Below are 25,794 nucleotides of genomic sequence, written 5' to 3' on the forward strand. Positions count from 1 at the left end.
GTTTTTACTAATTCCTATAGGCTATGTTCACAAGGCCATGAATATAGGAAAACTAGTACCTTGCGCATGTCGTGAATTTTTTGTTCTGACGTGAAAACGCGCGAACTTGATACGTTGGTTGGTTTTTCATCAGACACCGTTCATTATTTTGAAAAATGCATGGCTTTTTGAAAAGAGGTAAGCTCGGCACCAGTGACAGAAAGCCGACTTCAAGTTCGAGCTCAAAGGATAAGCGTAAAGGACCTACACCACCATGGGTTGAAAAATAGTATGTTCAAGTAATATTGTTTATTCATTGTAATGATTGTTTGTCGGATATGAAAAAATCATTTTCAAGTTGTTTATTCGCGACATGATATCTCCAACATGTGGGTCATTATTGAATGAGTTGCAATTGAAGCATTCAATTTCGTATGTAAAAAATTTCAGGATCGGTTACTGAACTAATATACTAGAAAAACGATTGAAATCCCAATCTTTAGCACTGAGTCTCGTGAGGAGACTTTGGTTAGATCATTATAATACATAGATATTTCAAACATAATTCTTATGGGGTGAATATTATAGTCATTCTTGAATGTGTTGAAAACATTGGATCATAGTAAGTTTAAAAAATTTCTTCAATCTTATAAACTAATATTGAGGTTAATTTACGCAGTTTCATAATATTTTGCAAGGAGAATTTCTGATTTCTGAACCAGCTCGATTGAAATCTGACATCAGTACTGACGTTGAGTACCAATAATAAATTTTTGGATTACTAACGAAATCTAATTCATTACTTGAGGGTGTGAAATGCTGAAATTATGTACGCGTCCAAAAGCCAAGATGGTGAGGGTTAGGCGTTCATTCAGTTGGCATGAAATGCTCAATTTGGACATTGCAATACAATAAATAACACTCCAAAAGAAACTTGACTAGAAGAACCTCCGTACATATTTCAGTTGTATATTTAGATTATCAAATTTGACTGGCACAATTGGTTGAAATCATTATTTCTAAATATGCGGCGATTCAAAGTATAGATCAATGTCACAATTCGATTACAACACATTAAGCACATTTTTCTCAATTCCACAGCAGACCCAAAACTGTAGAGGATGTTGTTGAACAAGGGGAGGTAGTCAAAGTTTTGCAACAATGTCTAGTTGGTGGCGATTTCCCCAATCTGTTGTTTTATGGCCCACCAGGTACGGGCAAAACCAGCACAATATTAGCTGCAGCCAGACAATTGTTTGGGGACATGTACAAGGATAGGATACTAGAATTAAATGCCTCTGATGAGCGTGGCATCCAAGTCATCAGAGACAAAGTCAAAACTTTCGCACAGTTAACAGCCAGCGGCACAAGACCCGAGTAAGTGAAAAAATTAATTCTATATCATCTACCTATGAATTTGAAATCCATATTATAATTTGAACCATTTAGCATGCATTAAACAATCCTTATGAAAATCAGTATCATAAAGCAATTTAGTATGTGAATCGCAGCCCCTAGTCTCAATTCATGTATCTTTTTGAGACTAATGAATCGCCAGAGTAATTATTTGTGTCTGCTGACTAGATTAAAAGTTTCTACATCTCCAATTTTATACAGTTGATTTCAATAGGGTAAAGTTGGCAATCTAGTAGATAAGTGTAACGCATATCTAGATCTTTCTTTCACATAATCGACAATTTGCAGTGCAGAGTTCTATCAATTAGCAATCATAGAGACTTTGAATAGTTACAAATATCTATTGCCAATGATGATTTAGTAAAAGGTTTGAGAAATATTTTGACATAGCATTTGTTAAATTTGGTGGAAAGATATTCCCAGTTGAACTCAGGAGTTGTTATAAAATTCACAACAGCTCTTATTAACAACGGGACATAAAATTTGCTTTAAAGAAGATTTGGAAGTTTTAAGCTTTTAACTTTTTGTCTGTATACAGCATACATCTGTGGGAATATGCATTGCAGATTCCTTAGGTTTGATTTTTGAGTATCATTTCCAACAAATGTAATGTTATTTCAATATTTCGTGTGACAACTATTCTATTCTGAGGCAATTAATTAATAAAATTTTACCAAGTATTCTCTTACTAACGAAACTCGGACAAAAATGGATTCTAAGAATTCACTTCCACTTTGATGTTATTTCATTTTTGCGTTTTGAAAATCAATGGGACGTTTTGAGAAATGGTTTGAAAATTCACAGGTTGAAAACAACTTGTTGAATAGTAATCTAAAATTTTTGGTAAGTCCTCGAAGGGTAGTATTCTTATGTGAAAAAGCGTTAACAAAACTAAAAAATCTCATGGAAAATTGTCTACTGATTTGACATAAAACAAACACCCCACTTATTATTCTGCTATATCTAAAAATCTGAATTACTACTCCATGAGCTGCAAGATATCTAGTTCACATAACACAACAAAACTGAAAAATATGAGCACCCTGGACCAATTGAGTTGAGAACAAATTCCTTATTTATATTCAAATTGATGAATAATATTGTCACATAGGGAATTCAAGTATTTAATGTGTAATAAATTTGGATAAATCAATAACGGAAGTAGTCTAACATCATTGTCAATTAATTCTAAATCATTTTGAATCACAACTTGTGAAATGTTTGGAGAAATTCTTTAAATAGATCAAATGCATGTAATTTGTTAACTGTCACAAGTATTTGAATATTTTTTGCAAATCGTATTTATCATAATTTCTTTTTACATTTCAGTGGTAAACCGTGCCCTCCATATAAGATAATAATTCTCGATGAAGCAGATAGCATGACTAATGCTGCTCAAGCAGCGTTACGACGCACTATGGAACGTGAATCTCGCAGCACACGATTTTGCCTAATATGCAACTACGTCTCTCGGATCATAGAACCGTTAACATCACGTTGCACGAAATTCAGATTTAAGCCATTGGGCCAAGAGAAAATCATTGAGCGACTAGAACTAATTTGCAATATGGAAAAATTGAAAGCAGATAAACCTGTATTGATGAAGGTAGTTGATGCGTCTGGTGGAGATATGAGACGAGCTATAACATGCTTACAATCTGTAGCACGACTAAAAGGCAAAGGTGCCGAAATTGCAATAGATGATGTGCTGGAAGTCACCGGGGTTAGCATACTTATCTTGTGTGAAGTTTTTTTTACTTTACTGAGTAAGAGCTGTACGATTAATCATTTGATTGTGGGCTTCAATTAATTATTTCTTCGATCAGTCTACTAATCGTTTTTTCGACCAATCGGCCTGATCAATTGTTCATCTATAGACTGATCGGAACTTTCAATTAATTGTTATTTCAATTAATCGATCAATTGCATAGCTCTAGTCTGTAATGATGGTAATAATATTGAAATACTGTCAGTCTTCATACTGTCCCTAAACAGTTCTGGAGTAATCATAACCTGAGTATTCAAAGAAGCAATTTTTGAAATAATGACTTTAAAATATTATTATGTTACGCAATGTTTTTGTAATTGTACCTATTCTAATGTTCTGAATTCCAAAATGAAATCAGATGTAGTATGAAGGGAAAAGACCGGGCTATCAGAAAACACTAATCTTTCAAACCATTGATATCACATCATCCTATATGTGTAATTAACTGTTTTAGTTACTTACAGGTGATTCCTGATAAATGGTTGGATGAAATGATTGAAATGTGCCAATCAAAGGATTACAGCAAAGTGGAAATGTTCATCGACAATTACATGATGGAAGCTTATGCAGTATCACAGGCAAGTGTAGAATACAATAATTTTTTTATTTTTATTTTACCCAAGTATGATTATAAATATAGAAACTTAATTTTTTGATTGAGATGTGATTAAATGATTTATAGTAAGAAACCTCAAATAATGTAAATAAATATACTCCTGCATGGTCTCAAAGGCATCACTGTCAGTATGGCTGGTACGAAGCATTCCAGATCTCAAATATTGATGGTATAAAATTTCTTGGAATATAGAAAAATTGCTTCAAAACTTATGTATTTGGATTGATCCAGAAAGTGATAAACTTATAGACAATTTCACTAATTTATAAAATGAAAGATTAAGCATTTTTGTTGTTGGGAATGTGCATAAAAACAGAGTGTAGATTTTGATAACTATAAATGTAGTAATTCCTAAAGTCCGAAGATTATGGATTTTTGAGTCAACAATTTACTCTAATGTATTCTATCCAGTATCACAAGTATTATTGAATCATTTACAATAATAATAATAATCGTGACATCCCTTTGTAGTCTGAGTTTTTAAGATATTCAATTTTTACATTGCATCGAAAGCACGATGGTTTCCGTTTGTAAATATTACTAAATAAATATATTAGTTCCGTGCAAAATATGTATTTCATTTTCATTTACTTTATATACGTTGCAGGTTATTGAACAATTGAATGATAAAATTGTTTATTCCACCGAACTCTCTGACAAACAAAAGGCGATAATTGGAGAAAAACTTGGGGTCTGTACCATTTGAATTTTTCATATGAGTAATGAAATAAAGATGTTTATAGGTCATTTATTTTATGAAGTAAACGAATAAAAATCTAATTATTAATTGATTTTTTTTTCAATAGGAATGCAGTTATCGATTGTTGGAAGGAGGTAGTGAATATATGCAGTTAATTGATCTTTGCTGCGGTATCATGAAAGCCTATGAAGTTGATTAAAATAATATTCAGTGATTTAAAATTTCAATGCGAATGCAGAACTAATTTTAATTATGTATCTATATATTTTTTGTAATAAAGAACTATGTATGTCGATGAATGAGTTACTCAAACTTCACAATAGGAGACTTCTAATTTTAATGCGGTAGTAATACACAGCGCAGTTGTGATATAATAGAATGGACGTGCAAGCTGAAGATTGAGAAGGTCAGGATAGTGTGGAAAATGTGATGGGGAATGAAGAGAAAAAGGATACCTGAAGTTGGAAGGTAAAAATGAGATTTCAAAACATAGTGGGAGTAAAACTGAAAGAGGGCCAATTTTTGGGAAACAATAGAAAAGTGGGATGTAATATAAAAGAAACAAATGCAGCAGAGATTGATTTGTCTGGGTCGTGATCCAAGTAGGTCGGAAATTAGAATACTATCGCTACAGGTGGGCAGGGTTTGCTATATGCAGATTATTTGTACTAATCAGTTTCACTTGTCCTATCGTAATCTGATATACAAGTTTTTAGTTACAATATTTTTTATGTTTCTATGTATATTTTGATGAATGCAATGTTTGAAATATGCATAGTTTGTCATAAAAAATTGTATATTTTCATGAAAATTTTGATTTTTTTCAGTAAAAAATCTGCAAGATACTACAGTTCTTAACGATAGTAAACAATTCTTTACGAAAAACTATGCATAGTTACAATTTTGTCAGAGATAATACGAAATGTTCCAATTTCTGTGAAAATTCATAATAATAGAAATTTTCACTGGGGCTGATAACCATGAAAACGTGAACAGATTTTATAGTTCTGCCTCAACAATTTGAAAGAAAAGAATAATAGTATGAATATCATTGTTGAGAAATTGTGAACACTCAGGTAATAACTTCCCTACTATGAAATAGACATAATTCAGAAAAAAAATTTATAACACAAGCTAATGTATCAACACTTTGAGAAAGGGTTATACAATTAGAATGTTCAAAATGCTTGAACTCTCATGTTTTTGATATGCATTAAAATTCAGGGCCAAAAGTGACATGAATAGTAAATTCCAGTTGCAGCTATTCTTGATTTTGACGCCATGTGGGTGACAATTTCAAGGTTCTCATACAATTCGTCATGGACGTGAAAGGGTAGAAGATAATATGCGAAAAGTTTCAGGGCATTTTTGAATTATTTAGTAACTCACGTTTAAAAAGGCAGTGAAAACACAGAATTACTTAATCTACATATCCATACTCATGTTATATAATTTCTGCGATTCATTCAATTTTTATTTTCATAATTAGAAGTAGATGAAGACATGGTGTGGTTTGTTTACAAATATTCATTTAATTTAAATTTATGTAACTAGTATATACACATACAATTGTTGGAAAATGCGGATTATCCTGAAGAAATTTCAAGTTGAAATCTAGGTTCAGGTAACAGTAAATTTTCTAATGAAATATCATTAGTTCACACACAGGAATTGGTCCATTATTTCACTAAAACACTGCTAAGACTTAAGTGTCGTCCACAGTTTCTCTAGACCATAATGCAACTGATAGTGATAACCGAAACTAAGTACAATCAATTCACTAACACTTACATATGTCCACACTAACTTTAATCTACTAGTTTACTTTTTCACATTCAATGTCGGATACGAGACACGCTTCAGGTGCATCTATATTAGCTTCACTGAAATGCAACTCTGTAAAAAATAATATAAACAACTTATATACATCTCAGTATAGTCAATGATTAAATTATGAATATTTTGTGAGTATTAAATCCGACCGATACAATTATTTTTTACTATATAGTGTGAAAAAAAAAAAAAATTAAATTATTGTTACTTGATTTGAGATAAAGTAAAATGCTAGGTTGATGAACATATCTCCATCTATACTTCGTTAACACATCACCCAGATAGCAAAATGGACGAATTTACCCTTTACTTCAATTATGCGGGTACTAAGGATGCAAATAGTTATAATATTTTGGTTGAAAAATAGTTTGCAACATCAATATATCTACTAAATTCGCCAAGAATTCACAGATTTCATTCAACCAATTAGAATACATTAAGCAATCTCTTTTCCCTTAATTCGATATTTCACAGTTGGCTGTTGTTGATAGCTGTATACGAGGGTGGATGATATAGAGAGCAATTTTGCTCACTCTGTGTCACTATATAGAGCTGAAAGTATTTAAAATGTACTATTACCTGGATATGATGTACTAGGGTTGCATCCTTTTGTACCAGTAGAAAAATCTCCTTATTACGTATCATAATTTAGTCATATTACAACTTTTTTTTAAAATATATCAATAGTTGTTTTATGCATATGAAATCCACTTTCACCCTGTGTTCAACCGCACATCATCAATACTTATGTATGGGTCTCTGTCAGTGACATTTAGGCCATTGCAATAATATCAATAAAACATAAAATCTTTAGAAAATTGACTTTACATCATTTTCAAACCAGCATAAAAGACCATGTGACTTTTTTAGACATAAATAGTATCAACAATAAACTTTTCTAGGAAAATGAAAATAAGATAACTAATTTCCATTTACCGGTTTTTGATAATTCATCTCAAGCAAAAGAACTTCTTATCTCAATTTACTCAACTAACTCACCTGTTGAATTGTAACTCTACGTACAATAATAGCTTGTTATTTGAATGTAGATTTTCAAAAACTGTAATTCCTGTGAAGAAAAACTGTCCAATTCTGACAAATATTGAGTCATATTTAGCCTTACCTCAATACGGCGGGGGTTGATGTTGATAAGGATGTTGGGGTGGTTGATTTGAGTGTCGTTGAAGATGAGCTACCAATTGAGGTGTCGGCTGTTGTCCACCACCTCCACCTTGCTGTTGTTGTTGTTGTTGCTGCTGCATGGCTAACATATGCCGCATGCGTTGCTGGTTTATGGCCTGCTGTTGGTCAGTTTGCAACGTCAGTTTTAAAGAAATATTATACAAAGACAGTTTTTCCAATAACTAAGGTGTCCCTGATTTTATACTAAATATATTCTTATTTTTTCAACTTACTGCTATAGAGACAAAGTAAAATTTCAAATACTACTCAGTGGAGGTAAATAAATTTCAATCAAAGTCTTTGCTGAAAAATAAATGAATCAATTGTGGGTATAAAGAGAAAATAATAGAACTGCTCGATCTACATCTGAAATTCATTCTTGTATAAGTTCATAATATACAAATAGTTGTCAATGGTCTGTCGCAATACTTCGCAATACTCGCAATCTGTTTAATAGCAGGAACTGGCTGCATATGCTCAGGTAGATGGAGCCTTGAAACAGAGTATGAGTATTAAACTAAAACTGAAAATCCGCGTCTTTTCCTTTTCCATGCTTGTATACAGAAATAATATAAAAAAGAATGAAACAATAACTGCAGTGAAATCATATTGAAGTTGCATTGAAAGTCAAATATTCGGCTCAGACACGGTGTTGAAACGTTTTAAAATGTTTTCAAAAATTCCCGATTATCTCACTTAGGTTTCGTAACCACTATCTGCCTTTGAAAAACGTATGAATAGGATATTACCCTAGTACTGGTGTTCGGAAAAATTTTAATTATTTAAACCATGTCCCAAAAAAAGACGACATTAGTGAAAATACCACATCGTTAATAATGAAAGAATCTACTTTTTAGCGATCATCTTTTCCTTGTCTCTTTGGTAACAGCGTCTATTGAAAGAAAAACTTATACCCTAGCAATGTTGATGATGGAGCCATTTATTTCTTAATTAATAAAACCTTTTGATTGTAAATTATGTAATTAATGCATCATTACTTAGACAATCCATTAGGACGAGAACTCAACTTTCCAAAGACTAATGACATGCAGAATTAACAAAATATCTGAGAGGCAACTGATTCAGCTCATGTGCAATGTCCCATTACATATCATATAACAAATTTTTATCAAATGTATGATTTCTTTAGGATCAGCGTTAGATTAGAATGATTAATGCATTATGCCGAGTTTTAGCACACATGTATTGTTCTGAATATCAGTCGAGCTTTTTGTAGTCCACTTACATTAGGGATGACTTGTATTTGGAACAATGCAATAATTAGAAATAAAATTAAAAAAAGTCCATGGATTGCAATAAACTTTACCTGTTGGAACTGTTGATTTTGTTGCTGTAAACCAACACCACCTGCTCCAACACCAGCAACTCCAACTGAGCCAGGTTTGCCACTAGCTTGTCTATATGGGGGAGCTGGTTGATTTTGAACTCCCCCACCCATTGGCCCCATAGTGTTCATTGTGACGTTTGGAGCCTTTAAAATACGTTGAATGCAACAAAATACTAGTAACTCTAAATATGTATAATATCTATGATATTGCATGTTCAGGTGAAACTTCTAATTCGGGGTGTCCAGCGACTGAACTGTATGAAAGTTCCTTGGTAATTCCAGTTTTTCCAAAGTAGAATCGAAGACCTGAATACGACTATCACTCAAGCAGACTTAACTCTTTTATCATTCATTTTCTTGTAACTTTTTCAAATTTGTACATTTCTCCTGAGTGCTAGACATCCGATAATTCTCAGCTGTAAGTTACGTGTTTCTACTTGTTTATATGGAAGTGCGTGTGTACATGTATGTATGGATGTTACAAGGAGTTAGGCTTTGAAATTGTTTGCTGTGGACCTGACACAGTAAGTGACGTATCATGAATAAAAAGAATAAGTCAACGAAAATATGGTAAAAGTGGTATCTCTCCCTACCCATTCATGTTGTTTCTTATAAAATCTACTAAATACATGTATGTAAAATACACTGCAGTATAGTAGACATTCATTTTGATTCTTCATACCTGATGATAAGGCGGCCGAGCAGCACCTGGCTGCATTCTTTGTTGCGGCATATATTCTTGTCCTCTCTGAGCACCAATCATTTGCTGTGGGTTCTGGAACATCATATTTTGCTGCTGATTCATCATGCCCTGTTGCTGCTGTTGTTGTTGTTGCTGTTGTTGCTGCTGTTGCTGTTGCTGCTGCTGTGGCTGCTGTAACATTTGCTGCTGTTGCTGTTGTGGCAACATTTGTTGCCCTCCGTAACCTGCATAGTTTTGATTCATTCCTGAAAGTGACCATCGATCTTGTAATATCAATCGAATAATGATTCACAATAACTTTCGACGCGTTAGCTTCACGCAAGGCCAACGATTAGCACTAGACAGTGTTGTACAAGATAATGAGTATTTTTATCTAGATGAATATAAGATTATCTGTACACAAATTCGTCTAGATTAAATTATCATCAATGTTATGTAGATAATTAGAATGACGAAAATAAAGAGAGATTTCTAATACACTGAGAAAAAAGTATTGTTAATTAAGCAAAATATTCTTATGTGGGTGCTGAAAAAAGGATATTGTTGCTGTGAATAATTTTTTTGTTGGGGCAACAAGATTTATTGGAATGAACCAGATAATGTAGGTATTTTGAAACAAGGACAGATTTATTTTTGCAAAATCACATCCGAGTCTTGACTCCCGAATGGTGTCACCTACGTTTCAGAGAGCAGTTTATCTCATCTTTATAGCTTAAAAAAAGGTGAAGATGAACAGCTGATTTATCTTCGTTGGTCACAAAAATTAAGGGGCCACCCATTTTCACTTCAGAAAACCAGAAATTTGAAAGTTGCATAATTCTGCGAAAAATCCTTTTCTCAAAAAATGGTTAAACTAGGTTTAGATTCTACCGTGCAAATTCACCTGGTACACCTTGGGCAACGCTAATGCCATAGGTAACATTGCAATCATGCGTTCCTGTTTAAAGTTGCTTATTTCGACAGAAAAACATTGTAGAACCAATTTCAAAAAGGGATTTGTAGGGAACATTTTAATCTTTATGAGGTAAGCCTAGGTCACTATTATTATGTAAGCTGTGTCAAGTGAAATTTCAAGTTTGTATTGATCATTTTCAAGAATACTCTTTGCAAGAGACCCAGCCCTGCAAAAGTGGTTGAATTCGATTTTTGGGTATGTGGTTAAAAAGGTAATTCAATGTTCAGAACCCTTTTCTTAAAAAGCATTTCTCAAAGATTTGTTCGCTTGTTACGTTTGATCAGTTTTTTAAAAAGTAACTTGACAAAAGAAAAACAATTGTACACCAAATTCAACAAAAGCATTTTCAACTTTCCACTTCAAAATTGTTAGCTTAGAAATCTATGCAAAAAATTACTGTGCTTCGTGCAGCACTCTGGACTCGAAGTTCAATCTACAAATTTTACACATGTCGCTTCTGAGGCATAAATTCGAGAAAAAAAATTGACGTCGACCAAATCTGCAAAAAGCATCGTGATGCTGATGATTCAAGCTTTCAAATATTCTTTAACAAATTTGTGAAAGAATTTTTTTCATCTTTAAAATTTCTGGTTTTTGTAAGTAAAAATGAGTGCCTTCTTCATTTTTGTGATCAGTGTAGATGAGAATGAAAGATGAACTTCACACGCCCTAACTATATAAGATAAACAAGTTTACTCAGGATGATTATCATAGATGAAATTAGCTACATTACGTACAACACTGGTAATACAGTAAAAAGTGAAAAAGTTCAGTATAAATTACCTTGTTGCATCCCAGCATATATTCCTTGTTGCTGCTGTTGTGGCGGGAACATAGTTTGCTGTGGATTTATCCCTGGGCCAGCATGCTGTGTTCGCAATTGCTGTCTAATGAACTGTGGTCTCTGCATACCCTGGTATGCAGCTGGTCCAGCTCCTGGGGGTGCACCAGGTTGTTGTTGTCCCCCCATGAACTGATTGGATGGTACGCGAAGACGTAGCATATTGGATAGTGTTTGTTTCGACTGGTTATTCATGCCGGGACGTTCGTATCGAAGACCGGTGACTTGGGCCGGTGGAATTTGTTGTCCGTAACCATACTGCTGCTGTGGTGTTGGTCCTTGTTGATTTGGGTACCATTGCTGTTGCGGTTGTTGTGGTTGCCCTGGGAACATTGCTTGTTGTTGCACAACCTGTGGTTGTTGACCATATGGTATCTGTTGCATTTGTGGTGGACCTTGTTGCTGGAATAAAAACATATAAATATTAGACATAAATAATTTATTTATATATACAATGCATAAAAGTTTCTAGCCAATTTTTTTCCTTGACAAATTGACAAACAATAATCACACAAGATCTTTTTTCACATTCAGTGTTTTGATGGAGCATTAGAACCTTTTGAATTAGCGCACTTTTTTCAACAGCTGTGAAAATGAGAAAGAAAGGGTTGTTTTTACTGAATGGACTGTAAGAATTACCACAAAGCCAATCTGTTTGTATTAAGGAAAATAACAATCTACTTTACTGAGAGACCACTGTACGGCCAATTATTTGACTTTGCGCGAAACTTCATTCTAATTGTAGCCACATAAAACATCATTTTCAACCTTGATTCGTATTGTCCATCATTTTCTTGTGAGTAGTAAGAAAATATGTCACGTGAAATGCGTAAGATTGTGATGAATTCAATCACGTTCGAAAAGGTAGTGTCAAGAGTCTGCGTACAATTCTATAACTTGAAATAACACAAAGGGTACCGGAAGAAAGTCAAGGCAAAAGTTTACTTTCTGGTACAAAGTCAGAATACCTTTGTCCGCTCTGTTAAACAATTTACTAGTAAATAACACAAGTTTTTCTGGAATACATTATGAATCAGTCACGATGTACCTGCATTTGCTGAGGTATTGGTGCCGTTGGAGTAGCTGCACCTTTGTTCTTCCTAGGTTTTCTAGGCTTCATAGCCTTTCCTTTACTTGTTCTGCCAGGGGATTCAACACTCATTGGTGTATCAGCTTTACCAGGTTCTGATTCCTTCTTATCTGGTTCTAAATCTTCGGGAGGTAACGGCGGTGGGTCTAAATAATGACTTGCAGGTTTTATTGCACTATGAGTATGATAACGTAGCAACTTTTGAGCTGCTTGATAAGTTAATGGTTTTCTTTCCATTTTCACCGCTCGAAACCAGGCCCAAGACAGTGGTGCTGGATTTTTATGCCCTTCTAATAACTCCCAAGCAGATACTTTTTGCGAGTCACATACTTGTAAGCCCTATGAATGAAAAAATTTATAAGTATTAGAAATAAACAGAAAAATTACATTTCTGATCAAATATTAGATTGGTATCACATCAAAAATAAGTCTACGTATACACAATCTCTGGCCTTTTCAAAAAATTTAGTAATAATTCAGATTGATTTTTCTGTTCTTTACTATGATGGAGGGAACTTTTTTTTCCGTTTTGGCACATGTTTTACAATTAAAGTTGTATTAACAAACAAGACACAATGTGCATGAAATTCTATTCATCAATTCGATAGCGGAAGATATATTTTTAAATGAGTTACCTGTTTTTTATCAATGCTGTCAAATCCAGCTATTTTGTTGCCCTTTGTGTCGGTCAAGCAGCCGACATGTTCGCATGTGATAACTTCCATTGTCACTTTGGGCAGAGGTAACAACTGTCTTACAAATTGTATGCTCTGTGAATTTCGATCACCTAATTCCTTCTTAAGTTTTTTCATTAGATTCTGATAATGCTTTTTATTTTCATCTTTCTCAGACTGCGAATCCGAAACAAGTGTGGAATGTATTAGAGTTGCTAACATATCTATTACCGTTGTAAATAGTTCCGAATTATTGTTCAAGTCTATGACACCATAGCTAATCAATTGTACGAATAAGATCGCCCAGTCAGTTGTTACGGTGGTATTTCTTTGGATTGTGTCAAAAACTCCTCCCACCAAACTGAACCTCAGTTGAAGAGCATCCTGCAATACTTCCCTGGTTTTTGGATCTTCTAAGCCAATATTTTTTTCTTCTTTGCTCATATTCAAAAATTGTGTCAACTGTGAGTGCAGAGACGTTAACAACCCTTCCCTCTGATCATCTTGTCCTTTTAAACATGTCAATACTAAAGATAAAAATGGCTGATGATTGAAGAGAGATGGTGATTTCGACCTGCCTTTTTCTCTGCTTGCTTTAGACCAATTACCAGATTCTAACACTTGTCCAGCTACTTTTAAAACACGACCTTGTACAGCACTAGGCAGCTTCGATACCAAAGGCGCTACCAGCCATATAGAACCTGATTTTTTGTCCGGTTTACCAGAAATAGTATTGAGTTGGAACACATCAATTGCTGCTTTAGCAACAGTGTCTAACCATTGCGATAAATCACTCGAACCCGCTGGATATTGTTTGTACATAAGTTGCAGGTCGAGCCAAGACATTCGTAGACTCCATTGCTCGAGGTTTTCCAGTATATTTGTGATGTGCGTTTTCTGGTCTAAAAATGTGTCGATAAGCGTGTCAGGATAACATATCATGTGCAACAATCTTTGAGCTTGACGAGGAGTTAACATGTTGTCCAAAAGCATGTCGGGATGACAAAGTTCTTCGGGATTTTGTAGACACCTTTCTAGAACCCATTCTTGACTGCATATTTGGCGCAGTACATGCTGAGCAAAAGCTGACAAACCTTTAACATTTTCTGTTTCCATGCTAAGATTGCTTGACGACAGTCCAAGATCAAGACCCAAATCATCGCCTCCGCCTAAGATGTCACTTGTGCCCAATATGTGACTAATAGACTCTCTCTCACTAGCACCCACACTGCCTGGACCAGCTTTGTTAGAGTGTGCCATTGGAATGTCTGGTTTTTTAGGCGGAAGTTTACCAGCAGTAGCATCACCAACAACCAGAATCGCCTTCAAAACTGCCAATACAGGTCCGACTCTGATATTATTGTGGGCAGCTGCTAGCAAGTGTCTGTCGCAGCTAAGTTTTATACTGTAACGTCTCAGATTCCCACTGGGCAGTGGATGTGGACTGGTGCTAACTGAATATAAAGCCGGTTGTGGGCACTCGACTGTTTTGAATAGTTGTAAGAGTAGGTGACAAGTTAGCAGAGCACCTGCTTCAGCTTCCATATCGGCATCGCCACGGCCTTCGTTACAAGCCTTTACAAGAGACGGCAATGCTATGTGCACTACAAAATCTTCTAAGGAAAAACAGTGTCTGGCTGCAACACAATCACACAAGGATTAGCCTTTAGAGATTTATGACAGTTTCTCAATTTTTTTATCAGTCTGATTATTACTCAGTTTAAAAGTAGTATAAGAATATTTACCAATCAAAATGGATGTAAACACAGCCAAAGAATTACGAACATTCAAATTTTGAACATCAACTTGATTTAAAACATCAATATAAAATGATGAACTGTTGGATGAACAACATAATGCCATCAAGACACCCAACCACTCAGCACTTAGAGCATTACAGCAGGCTGTGAGCTCTGCACAAATTATCGCAACATCGTTCAATTTATCGTTATCAGTCTCACTGCTCACAGCAACAATAATTGCATTGCATACAAAGCTATAACGATTCGCCGGAGTTTCATTCAACTGTCTGGCCCATTGAGGCTCAATTTTTCCGCTACGCCTCGGACTACTAAAGACGTCAATCATGAATTGAGAATTGTAAACGTGATTCGATGGGGTTGGCAGTAATGCGCTGTACAAAGCTATTCGAATTTTAGGGTAGGCATTGCTGAAAGCTTCCACGCCATGGGGCTTTGTCTTCAATAATGAACAACTTGAGTACAAATCGTACAGATGTGCTAAAACGCAACGTTCTGCAGAACTACAGTCACTTGGATTCGAAACATGCTTGACAACTTTGCAAAGGAGATCAAACACTGCTGTTGTTTGTTCTGGAGCAACTGGAAGTTGAATAAATTTGGATGATTGAAGATATGTAATTATGGAGAACAAATTCAAGACAGAATGTATATATTAACATGGTCCAAATTTGAAAAATAACTTACGTAATAAACAACAATGATATCGTCTCAGCACCCCAACAACATATAAACTTAAGCTTGTGGTGTAACTTCTGATGAGCTGACTATTTCTGACTGTCAATTGTGCTTCAATCTCCGGCAGTTCTTTCAATATCTGAATACAAACATCAATAAGTCCGTATATGTTTAGCGCAAGTTCCATTAGGTCAAATAAGAATGCGACATGTTCCTGAACAGGTAAGTAAGATGATCCAGCTAATGCGAATGTATTCAGCATTTCAATGACTTGTGTAGCACACTGCCACGTGACGACGTGTTGGTCAAAATAACTCAAGTTTTGAAACTTCTGAGTAACAGCTTCAAAATTGAATTCACTCCGGGAGTGTTTTTTTACTTTGCCACCTTCTGCAACATCGATGCTGAATTTTTTTCCAAATAATTTGCAAATTTCTTTTGTCATTTTTCTAACGACATGTCTTGCTTCGTCGCGTACTCGTCCCACACCATACAACAAAACGTGACGTTGATTGCAGTCATGTTGACTGCAGGTTTCATCCTGCAACCATAAAAAGTTTCAGAAAATTTTCAGTATCCTTATGTCTCAAATATATGAGTAAGAAAAATCATGCCAGTACCTGTGGCAATGGAAAATGTGTAGTATAAAGTAAATGTCTACATGGATTTGGACTTTTAGAATCTAGCCCATCATGTGCGTTATGGCCACCCAAGGCATCTTCCTTTGGACTGTCTGGAGCATCCATGCTATTCTGTTGATCCTCTTTAATATGTTGTAGCAATTTATCTAAATCATCGTCAATTTTACTATCATCATAATCCATTGTTCTTCCGTGATCTGGCACTTCCAGTTTAGCTGGTTTCAAATCAATTCCAGGAAATAAGCTGTCTTCGTCTATTGGTTCACGATTGTTCGGTGTACTTGGTTTACTAGCAGCTGGTCCTGTGGTATTGATAGCCTTAACTTCAGTGAAACGTGGTAATAATATTTTCAAATCGTGGAATACCTTCAACTTTGATACTCTAAATTTTTAATGTAGCGTACAATTACCTTGAATCAGATCCCCTCGAGATATCAAAGTACACATGTATGCGTCGTGGGAAAAGACGTCGTGACGAATAAGCTCGGAAAATAAGTGAACCAAATTGGTGAACTGTGCTTTGGACTGGGAAGAACTATGGTCTAAAATCGGAGCGTCAGTGTCGAGAAATTTCATGAGTAATGGTTGAAAAATTGGCAACCCTGGTGGTGAAGCATTACTACAAACACTGTCTTTGTCATCACTGTCGTTAGTTTCTCCAGTAGCTTCACTCTGACGTTTTTCTAACAACTTAGCCACAGCCATTGCTCTATGCTCGCCCCACCTTTCCGAACTTACCGCCCATTCGCATAAAATTTCTATAATAGCGGCATCTTGCTGGGGAGAATATTCAACTTTCGTGTCTCTCTCATTTGTATTTTCCTTAGGTGTAGCAGTGAATATTTTAGCATACAGTGTATCCAGAGAGTTTAACGCATCCATTCTGTCAAAACTGTGACGATCTAAAGCATCCAGAGCAGCTAAGACTTTAGTCGTTGTCATACCGGCACTGCTTTGCTGCCATTTGTCACACGACCATCGGCCTTCGGCAGCTAATGATCGTCGGCGAACACTTTCTTGAGCAACCTTGATCTGCTTCATCGTCGGATTTATCGAACTGGCAGGGGGGCATGGTAAAGCTGATGGAGGACTAGGCAGATGATCTAACGGCGACCCATTTAAAACCGATGGTGCTTTACCTTCGCCGACACTATTCCAAACTAAGGCGGTTGGACACTCAATCGTAATTACCTAAAGATTTATAGTTAATTAGGGAAATTAGAACATTGGTCTACTGATTGTACAAACTAAGAACAGATTATCTTAGTCAAAGCTGACAAGACACGAGAAATATTGAACAGGAAATGAAAGGCCTCATTGAGTGATACATTTTTTGAAGAACACTTTAACTAGTTTGAAACAGCTTCAATTCTGCTCACTTGCACAGCATACAAAGTACTTCGGTGTATGTTTAAAGGTTCTAGCTGGATAAGCATTTCAAAAGTGTGTCTTGAAATAATATTCTTGTTTGCCAATTCATAAAATCACATGTGCGAGTTGATTAGCATCCTTTTTTTCCCCAATCAAACTTAGCATTGGAATAATTAAAAAATTCATTCATATTTCCAGATGGGTTAGTTATTGTTGAAAATGGTGAAATACAAAATCATGATTTTGCAAGCTCTATCTTTAGCAAATCTGATACGTAATAACAAAGCATACACATAGTTTATAAAAGTTACTTTTTAATTTGGTATTAATGACCAATTATCTTTTAGGAACAATGATTGTTGAAGATGCGTTTCAATGCATGTTTATAAAATAAATTCTTCATTCTCAAGTGACTTTCTGCACCCTAGAAAATGTTCTTCAAAAACCTTTGTGTGGAGTAGTCTTGTTTGTTTATTTTACTTTTCAATTAAAATGACTTTTCTGTCTAATTTAGTGTCTAATTTAGTGACGACCAAGCAAAACTTACTCTATGTAATTAGAAAGGTACCTGAATTATAACCGATAATCCCAAGATTATGTCTCTGTGATGTGGACAGTTAATATAGTCGTTGAAAGTCACGGTTAATGGATTAACCGGTGTTGGGGCAACGGGATTCTCTTTTATATTGCTGACTTCTGATTTTACAGGGGCAGTGACCATAGGACTTTGAGGATTATTGCTGTTTTCTACATTGCTGCACATCTGTGCAATTTTACGACAGCACAAGTATGCCAATTTTCTAGCTAATAACTCCGACTGAACAAACTCTTCTAGATATTGCAAGGCTAATGGTAATACGAGTTTCAGAATCCCATCGTCCAGCGGAGCAGATCTCATTTTATCCAGCAGTTCTAAGATCCATTGTAACAGTTCTTGCCTATCGAGCAATCCTTCCTCAAACATGTATTTGGCTAATTGAATACAGTAATGCCACTGTTTAAGTGCTAATTTATGATCTTCGTTCATAGTTGGACCCACAATTGGCCCAGGATTTGGGTTTGGTGTAGTTGGCTGATTATTCACAGTATTATTGGTGCTGTTATTACTCAGATTACTGCCATTGGTACTGCTGCTTGTGCCATTAGAGATATTGTGATTCATATGGTAATATTCTTGTAATTTGGTTAGCTGATCTTTTAGAAATTTTATCAAGGTACCAGTCCATTCTAAAAGAAAAAAGGATCGAGTTATTGCCGCATAAATATTTATTCCCACTCGACTTAAATGTATAGATTATTTGCAATAAGTAGAATTCATTCGTATCTGATTCATAAGTTCATTAATGAAAATTCCAGAAAATATTCAGTATGAAATTTGTATCATGTCAAGAAAACTATTCAATGTATTTTACAAGTCCAAGATTATTGTTAATACATGTATTCGAATTGTCACGGAAGTCACAATGAAATTTTGAAACACTTCGTCTGCATTAGTACATGAGTAATGAGTAGTAATCTAAGTAGCAAGTGGTATATAATTCTAAACATTTTATTCGTATGTGGTACTTCTTTCATGTCATTCTACATTCTTGTAAACTATATTGTTGAACAGCCACTAATGAGTGTAAGAATAACTTGAGTATAAGCTGGAAACAAATTAGCTGAGATTCAGTTCACTGACTTTCCTCAACATAGAATTCAGTTTGCCAATATTCTTTTTCACAAGTTCAGAGAAATAACAGCCAGATGGGCATAAATTAATCTAATAAGTTGTGTTCCAAGGAATTTGTAGTCAGTCATGTTAAAATAACGAAACATTGCATAAGAAATCACTATTTTGGAACTCTAGGATGACTTTGAAAAAGTTAAGTTAGCAAAATATAAATAAAATTTGGTTAATTATACTTTACTGATAGTAATTTCAGATAGACCTCAAGTTGTGGAAAAGAGATTTTTCCTAAAAATTCATCGTTACATCAAGATTACTGGTTAGTTGCCATTAATACTTCAAATGGAATTCCGACAGTCCTTCGTAACATATGATATAGCATTCTATCAAAGATTTCAAACAACCACTTAATATTAAAGCTCAATAATGATAAACTAAAAAACAATGTGCAATTGCCATTTTTCAGCCTGTGCCCATTTTGTGAGTATAATAATTTTAGATAAAGTGTTCAATATATCTGTCGATATCTGGCTCATTTAATAAAAATTACAAATTTGATAGACTGTAACAAGACATGTCGATGTTAATTATTATTGTATTTTTTTGTTTTGAATCTTACCAGTTGTTGGGTCAGGTAATTGCCTTTTCTTAATTTTTGCCTCAGAAACAGCAACGGTATAAGCAGAACTTAATTTAATAAACCAAGCAGCTCTCAGCATCGGCACTTGATATTCACACAACATCATGAAAATTTCTTCTTTCTTGTTAAAATTAGGGGCTTTCTTAGCCAAGGCTAGTAAAGGCTTACAGCCAGACAGATCTTTGAACCAAGCTTCGATCCCATTTTTAGTTCTGGCAGTTACAGGCCAAAAGTTATCCTTTGGATTAATCTGCTGTCTCTTTCTTCCTGTATCAGGCATCGTGGCAAATTCTTCTTTCTTAGCAAGTATACCGTTGAAATATGCACCAACTTTTGCAGCTGTCACATTACAGTGCCTGGCTGTTCCAAATTCATCAGATAATTGGGGCATGGTAGCAAAGCCATGTTTAACGTTTACTAATGTAAGCTCATCCTCCTTTTGCTTAGGCTCTTGTGGATATACGTCGGGAGGGCCTAATCTTGGCCTTTTTAAAGGCCGTTTTTCGTACAATATACCCATCATGGTAAGTAAAAAACGGGATCAAAGATAACTAGAACCCATATACAGTTCACAAATTTAGAGTGGAATTAAACGAGACTATAACCTTCAAAATAATATTTAAAAAAAAATTATGCCGAAGCTGGCAATCAGTCAATTAGTTAAACACACATAAAGTTCACAAAACTGCAATAAAACCACACGGGATTAATGAATATATACAGAATTTCGCATGAGAGATCAATGCAACATATAACCTTTAAAAGTTGACAACGTAGAAAAAAACAAAAAAAAATTAATCTTCATTGCTCACAGAAAAATAAATCGTGTATAGTAGCAGAATACTGTTATTTTAATATGTATGTACATGGTTAAAACCGTATTTTAAATTCGGTAGACGATTAAAATTTCACCGAACTTGTCATCTTTGGGGCAAGTTGCCCACAACGCCATCTTGGCATTTTCTACGGCTACACCATGAAGTAAGGGCTACACCTACGCGACTACACGGCTTTAAAATGAATCTAGAAACAGCCGTCTCACACTAAAAATTCCCTAGGAGTGAGACAGTTTCATTGATAATCCTGTAGGGCAAGAGTGACACAAAACTTCTGTCAGTGCTTATAACTGTTAATAACGGAACCTCAGAGCATATGAACATGTATATATATTCTATACTTATGGTTATGTTGGTTGTAACGGTGTAACTCTGCAAAGTACGGTGAGTTTGTATGTGTGTTCACCGGCGGCAAATGCTGCTGAGTTCTTAACCAATAGGATTGCCGATAAAGCAGAGCAGCGTTACCTGGTGTGCGCTGAGTGCAAGTCTTTCATTTTAATTGTCATTCCTATGGACGAAGAATTGTGAAAATTCACACTACAGTACGCACAACCGGGCTTCCGTATGAAATTGATAATGTAGTTGAAGATTGTAAAAATTATTATAATAGTACACAAAGTTAATGAAAGGATAATTATTTCCCAGGCAATTATGGCCACGCAGGCGTTGCTCAATTTTGGAAACATGTCAGGCAAACGGTAAACACTGAGAAATGTCATCTTTGGTAAATTGTGGTTATGTCACATCATGCATCTGAAGCTATGATACAATATTTTAATTCCTCTCTTTAATAAGGTTACTATCTGGTCTGCAGTATCACAAACCAAAATCTATGTCGCAAACGACCCTGCATCACGTCAGGTGTTTTCGAAGAGTAACCGATGCCTCCAAACAAATCAAACCGCAATTTGCTAGTGAAAGTATCAAACCAGATCCTGTTCACTTTACAAGATTATGGAAGTCAGTTGGCTTCTCTATTATGGTAATTCTCTATTTATTTGCATGAGTTATCACAATTTTTGATTAGTTTAATTTCTTGCTCGAAGTGAAAGAAAGTGGTTATTTAAAAGAGCATATGTGGAATGATCCGTAACTCTGATCAATCTTCGCGAGTAGCCTTGCAGAACTTTTCTGTGTCAACAATGTTAGCCACAACCTTGTCAGTGGAACTAAAAGTTTCGCTAAAGTGTTCCAAATGTTAATCACTTTTGTGTAGGTGTACAGCTGGCATAGATCAGGTCTTCATTAATTCAACTGCTGCGATTGGTAAACGGATGTCAGTTTTTTAATCCTGACTTAGTTTGTTTTGAGCTATTTATATTTGAGCTAACAAGTAAATCTTTATACTGAGCCTCTTTCATTATGAGTTCTCCTTAATTAGCAAGCATATGCTTCATAGTATAAATATACTTAAAATATCTACTGCTAAAGAATTTATGGAAACCCAATTTAAGCACGGCCCCTATAATTTTTCTGATTTCTCCCATTAATACTGCTCCAAGGCAAATATTCTAGTCAGTGTGCACTACATCTGTAGAAAACAAATATTACATAGTACAAAAAGTTCATAAATCAAATTTGAGTTCTTGTTAATATTATGACATATATAAAGTGTTGCTGATAATCGATCACCAAAATTAATTCACATTGCTAAATACATATTCCTGAATTGAAATAATCTTTAGGCATGATTTTCTTTCAAGTAAATCCATACACCATAACATATTTCCAAATTTCCAAATGCCCAATACTTGTTGAAATGTTAAATAATTGAGACTAAGCAAAATTAAATGAATTTTGAGAAAGATTGACTATTTCCACCTACAATTAAAATATTATGCGTATAATGCAAAGAGTTTGATTTGAGTGAGAAAAGTGAGTTCATTTAGTAAGAGTAGTTAAGGTATCTTAAAAAAAATCTAAATTTTTGAAAGGAAAACTGGAAAATCTGCGGGAATTTGCTATGCCATTCACACTGGATACCTGAAAACTCCTTTTCCTAAACCACCACCACATTTTCCTGAAAATCTCACCACGAAAACAATAGCTTTCGATACGCTCAAGTCATATTTTGCTACTATCATCGAAATAAAAACTGGATAATTATTTTCAAAATGTAATTTTCGATATGTCATCTTGCGTTTACCTATCGTAGAGTATTTACTACCAAGGTGTCTGGCAGCTAGAATTTCACCAATTCATTGAAAATGGCTCTATCAACTTGATATGATTACAAAATACTGAATGTTCTCCATAATTTGGAAAAACTAAACATTCTTGCCTAGGCGGACATGAAAAAAAATTATAATTTTCAACAAAACATGTAACTACATTTGCTATGAAATTCATATTCTTATACTTGAAATAGCTTTGCCCAGTTTTCAAATTTCTTTTCATTATTATTTTACAGTTCAGTAGCGCATCAATAGTTGGATCAGCAATTTGGGAATATGAAAATATTAGGGCTCGCACGCAGAAGGTGGTCCATCGATTCGAGTTCCCTCGAGTAAGAGTATGTGAAGTTGTTGTTCACTTTCTAATTACAATAATGCAATTATTTAAAGCTCTGTTTTTCAAAGAACACGTATTTGTCATATTTAAATGCGTGGCGAGAGATCATGTACAGCTTATGTCACGTCCAAAAATAATGGAAGTGTGCTCCTTGAAAAAACAGACTGAAAAAGGTGAAGTGGAAAGAAAAATATAGACCTATTGTTGCTCTCGTTATTCAGCGCACTGGATGGAGGGCGACGGTTCACGATTGGTGGAATAGCTTAGATGAAGGAAAAAAGTTATTTGTTCCTATTTGCTTCCTAAATGTCTTGGTATTTGGCGCGTGGCGTGTACCAGCTCTTCAGGGCACCATGCAACGATATTTTCTCTCCAGTCCGAATTCGAGTAAGTTTCTTTAGGATAATGCCAAAACTGAGAAAAGTTATTGCACAAGAGGTGTACGATCATGCTGATTTTTTTGCCATGCTATTGTCTCTGAAGAACATGGCTTTTAGCTTGAAAAATAATTTTTTTATATCAAATACGAAACCTTATTACTATCGAATTTATGAAATTTTTTTTTCGAAAATGCTAAAGCTTAATGTGTTGCATATGGCTATTCAAACTTTAAACCAAATATCTAGGTTTAAATTTCAAGAAGTGTAAGAGTCCTGTTTTTCGTTGAAGCCTTTCTTGAGATATTGTGGCAGCGCAAAACATATCGCTGAGTGAAATGGTTGATGTTATTGTCAGAAACGAGGCTTCCTATTATTTAATTCTAATGAGAAAAACAAGATGTAAATGAATCCTAATCGATACAGTTCTGGATTAATCAAACTTTTTTACCTAATCAGATCACTCAAAAAAATGTGTTATCGATTAATGTGATGAATGAAATGAAACTCTAAAATTGTTCAATGGTATGCAGAAACTGTCTTAATTGATAAACCAGAAATGCATACTGAACCTGCAGAATACTAGTATTCGCGATCAACTGAATCAAATCAGATTCGCATTAATAGTGTTCTTTCTTCTTAACCCAAGGTGCGCTGTGTTGGCCAATGGTGTTATCTACATTCTCACACTATACGATCCTACACTTAGCTGCGAATATGTTTGTTTTGCACAGCTTCAGTTCACCGGTTGTATCAACACTTGGCAAGGAACAGACTCTAGCTCTATATCTAAGTAGTGGGGTGATGTCAAATCTTGTTAGTTACTTTTACAAGACTCTGTTCTCCAGACCAGGCTTTTCTCTTGGAGCTGTGAGTTGTTGATATTTTCATTACTTTCTTTCTATAAATATCTCTATTGCACAGCACATGGACTAACGTAACTAATTCATTTAAGTCAGGAGCCATAATGGGAATTGTGGGCTTTGCCTGCACGCAGTATCCTAACTTACGGCTCAGCGTTATCTTTCTTCCAATGTGGACGTTCACAGGTGATATGGTGTGTACTGAAATTATACTCATTTTGTAAATTAAGTGACCACAATCGTTTTTACTTAAGAAAGTATGCTACTTTTGCGAACTGTGGAGTCTCATCATCGAAATGCAAGACTTATTTCACAATAACTATCTATATTCTTCACAGGCAATTAAGGCAATGGTCTGCCTTGATACGATAGGGTGCATAATGAAGTGGCAGTTTTTTGATCATGCAGGACATTTAGGAGGTGCAGCATGGGGAATGTGAGTATATCTGAAATGTATGCAATAATAACGACTATTATTCTTGATCAGTTCAGTTAATCATATTTATAAATTTGTATTATTTAACCAGATTCTGGCAGAAATGGGGCAATGCATATATCTGGCAGAAGCGTGAACCGATTTTAACTTTTTGGCATGAATTGAGAGGACCGCCTCGGTCTCGCTCATGATATGCTTTCCACACGTTGAAATTAATTCTACATTACGATTTTGTAAACTATTTATATGGAGGATGTAAGCTGAATAAAGTGTAACAACACTAGACAATTTATAAGCAAATACTTAGAATGAAAGTGACTACTTTGTGTTTTTGTGTAAAAGGCTATAGGAAAGTAAACGAAATTCAAATCTTATTCTTTGTTGGAAGACCACTATCTGAAATATTTAGAATAATTGTTAGTTAGTAATAATGAGTTACGACTCCAATTGTAATTTTCACTACATTGATAAGATAGGTAGAGAAATCTACGGGTTCTAACAAAAAAGAAAAAAAATGTATCTCTAAGAGATATCAATGAAGAGATGCATTTCAAAGAGTTGAATAGAAACTGCATAATTCCTCATGTATAATTTTCTGAATCTTAAATATCATATGAATTCTGCTGAGGTATGGAATTCTATATAACATTTAAAATTATTTTCATGAAAGCATCTACAGACATTGGAAAATAAATATTACATTTCAAGTGACATTACATGCCTGTCTGATATATTGGAAAATGATGTGGAAAGAGAGGTTTTGGAAAACCTACTTCTATTTCAACCAGGACCATTTTATGAAGTACAAAACATCTGATTTACGTCTCTTATAATTAGAGTACGAAAATGCCAAAAACGATGGTGTAAAATGATTTTCGTTTACAATATCTGTCAGTATCGTTTG

The 25,794-nt window shown here is 34.9% G+C and overlaps 3 protein-coding genes across 9 annotated transcripts; 2 read left to right on the forward strand and 1 right to left on the reverse strand.

Moving 5' to 3' along the window:
* Window positions 1-5: 5 nt before the first annotated feature.
* Window positions 6-4,775, forward strand: LOC124409980 (replication factor C subunit 4). Its single transcript, XM_046888000.1, has 6 exons — window positions 6-268; window positions 1,081-1,356; window positions 2,725-3,118; window positions 3,628-3,741; window positions 4,387-4,470; window positions 4,586-4,775. Exons 1-6 carry the CDS (start codon window positions 156-158, stop codon window positions 4,676-4,678), a joined length of 1,074 nt encoding a protein of 357 aa, XP_046743956.1. The 5' UTR covers window positions 6-155; the 3' UTR covers window positions 4,679-4,775.
* A 1,126-nt stretch (window positions 4,776-5,901) lies between these two features.
* On the reverse strand, window positions 5,902-20,833 carry LOC124409978 (mediator of RNA polymerase II transcription subunit 12). 4 transcript variants are annotated; one of them, XM_046887995.1, is made up of 14 exons: window positions 20,677-20,833; window positions 19,844-20,469; window positions 18,124-18,782; window positions 16,595-17,375; window positions 16,164-16,486; window positions 15,553-16,084; window positions 14,851-15,447; window positions 13,067-14,742; window positions 12,390-12,770; window positions 11,284-11,743; window positions 9,525-9,790; window positions 8,822-8,986; window positions 7,436-7,613; window positions 6,304-6,375 (listed from the first exon to the last, which is right to left on the reverse strand). In XM_046887995.1, exons 2-13 carry the CDS (start codon window positions 20,385-20,387, stop codon window positions 7,437-7,439), a joined length of 6,561 nt encoding a protein of 2,186 aa, XP_046743951.1. In that variant the 5' UTR covers window positions 20,388-20,469; window positions 20,677-20,833; the 3' UTR covers window positions 6,304-6,375; window position 7,436. The 4 variants fall into 4 exon arrangements, with proteins under 4 accessions (XP_046743953.1, XP_046743951.1, XP_046743954.1 ...); XM_046887997.1 differs by lacking the exon at window positions 6,304-6,375 and adding an exon at window positions 5,902-6,235 and having other exon boundaries at window positions 19,844-20,833; XM_046887998.1 differs by having other exon boundaries at window positions 7,436-7,610; window positions 19,844-20,833.
* A 297-nt stretch (window positions 20,834-21,130) lies between these two features.
* LOC124409335 (presenilins-associated rhomboid-like protein, mitochondrial) lies at window positions 21,131-25,162 on the forward strand. Of its 4 annotated transcripts, none has more exons than XM_046886889.1 (8): window positions 21,133-21,427; window positions 21,499-21,685; window positions 23,114-23,215; window positions 23,436-23,601; window positions 24,241-24,461; window positions 24,547-24,648; window positions 24,793-24,890; window positions 24,982-25,162. In XM_046886889.1, exons 2-8 carry the CDS (start codon window positions 21,536-21,538, stop codon window positions 25,079-25,081), a joined length of 939 nt encoding a protein of 312 aa, XP_046742845.1. In that variant the 5' UTR covers window positions 21,133-21,427; window positions 21,499-21,535; the 3' UTR covers window positions 25,082-25,162. The 4 variants fall into 4 exon arrangements, with proteins under 4 accessions (XP_046742847.1, XP_046742845.1, XP_046742844.1 ...); XM_046886888.1 differs by having other exon boundaries at window positions 21,133-21,401; XM_046886890.1 differs by having other exon boundaries at window positions 21,221-21,245.
* Window positions 25,163-25,794: the final 632 nt, after the last annotated feature.

The sequence above is a fragment of the Diprion similis genome, chromosome 8, assembly GCF_021155765.1.
Source record: "Diprion similis isolate iyDipSimi1 chromosome 8, iyDipSimi1.1, whole genome shotgun sequence".
In the NCBI taxonomy this organism is placed as follows: Eukaryota; Metazoa; Arthropoda; class Insecta; order Hymenoptera; family Diprionidae; genus Diprion; species Diprion similis.

Bases quoted from the DNA above. Each gene is read 5' to 3' on its own strand.
- LOC124409335 (XM_046886888.1), top strand. From the start codon at position 21,355: ATGGCCACGCAGGCGTTGCTCAATTTTGGAAACATGTCAGGCAAACG. The intron at 21,686-23,113 runs GTAATTCTCTAT...ATTATTTTACAG, and splicing joins CAGTTGGCTTCTCTATTATG to TTCAGTAGCGCATCAATAGT. The intron at 23,216-23,435 runs GTATGTGAAGTT...CTCGTTATTCAG, and splicing joins TCGAGTTCCCTCGAGTAAGA to CGCACTGGATGGAGGGCGAC.
- LOC124409980 (XM_046888000.1), top strand. From the start codon at position 156: ATGCATGGCTTTTTGAAAAGAGGTAAGCTCGGCACCAGTGACAGAAAG. The intron at 1,357-2,724 runs GTAAGTGAAAAA...TTTACATTTCAG, and splicing joins GCCAGCGGCACAAGACCCGA to TGGTAAACCGTGCCCTCCAT. The intron at 3,119-3,627 runs GTTAGCATACTT...AGTTACTTACAG, and splicing joins ATGTGCTGGAAGTCACCGGG to GTGATTCCTGATAAATGGTT.
- LOC124409978 (XM_046887997.1), bottom strand. From the start codon at position 20,387: ATGATGGGTATATTGTACGAAAAACGGCCTTTAAAAAGGCCAAGATTA. The intron at 11,744-12,389 runs GTACATCGTGAC...TTTTTATTCCAG, and splicing joins CAATACCTCAGCAAATGCAG to CAACAAGGTCCACCACAAAT. The intron at 8,987-9,524 runs GTATGAAGAATC...CGTATTTTAAAG, and splicing joins CTCGGCCGCCTTATCATCAG to GCTCCAAACGTCACAATGAA.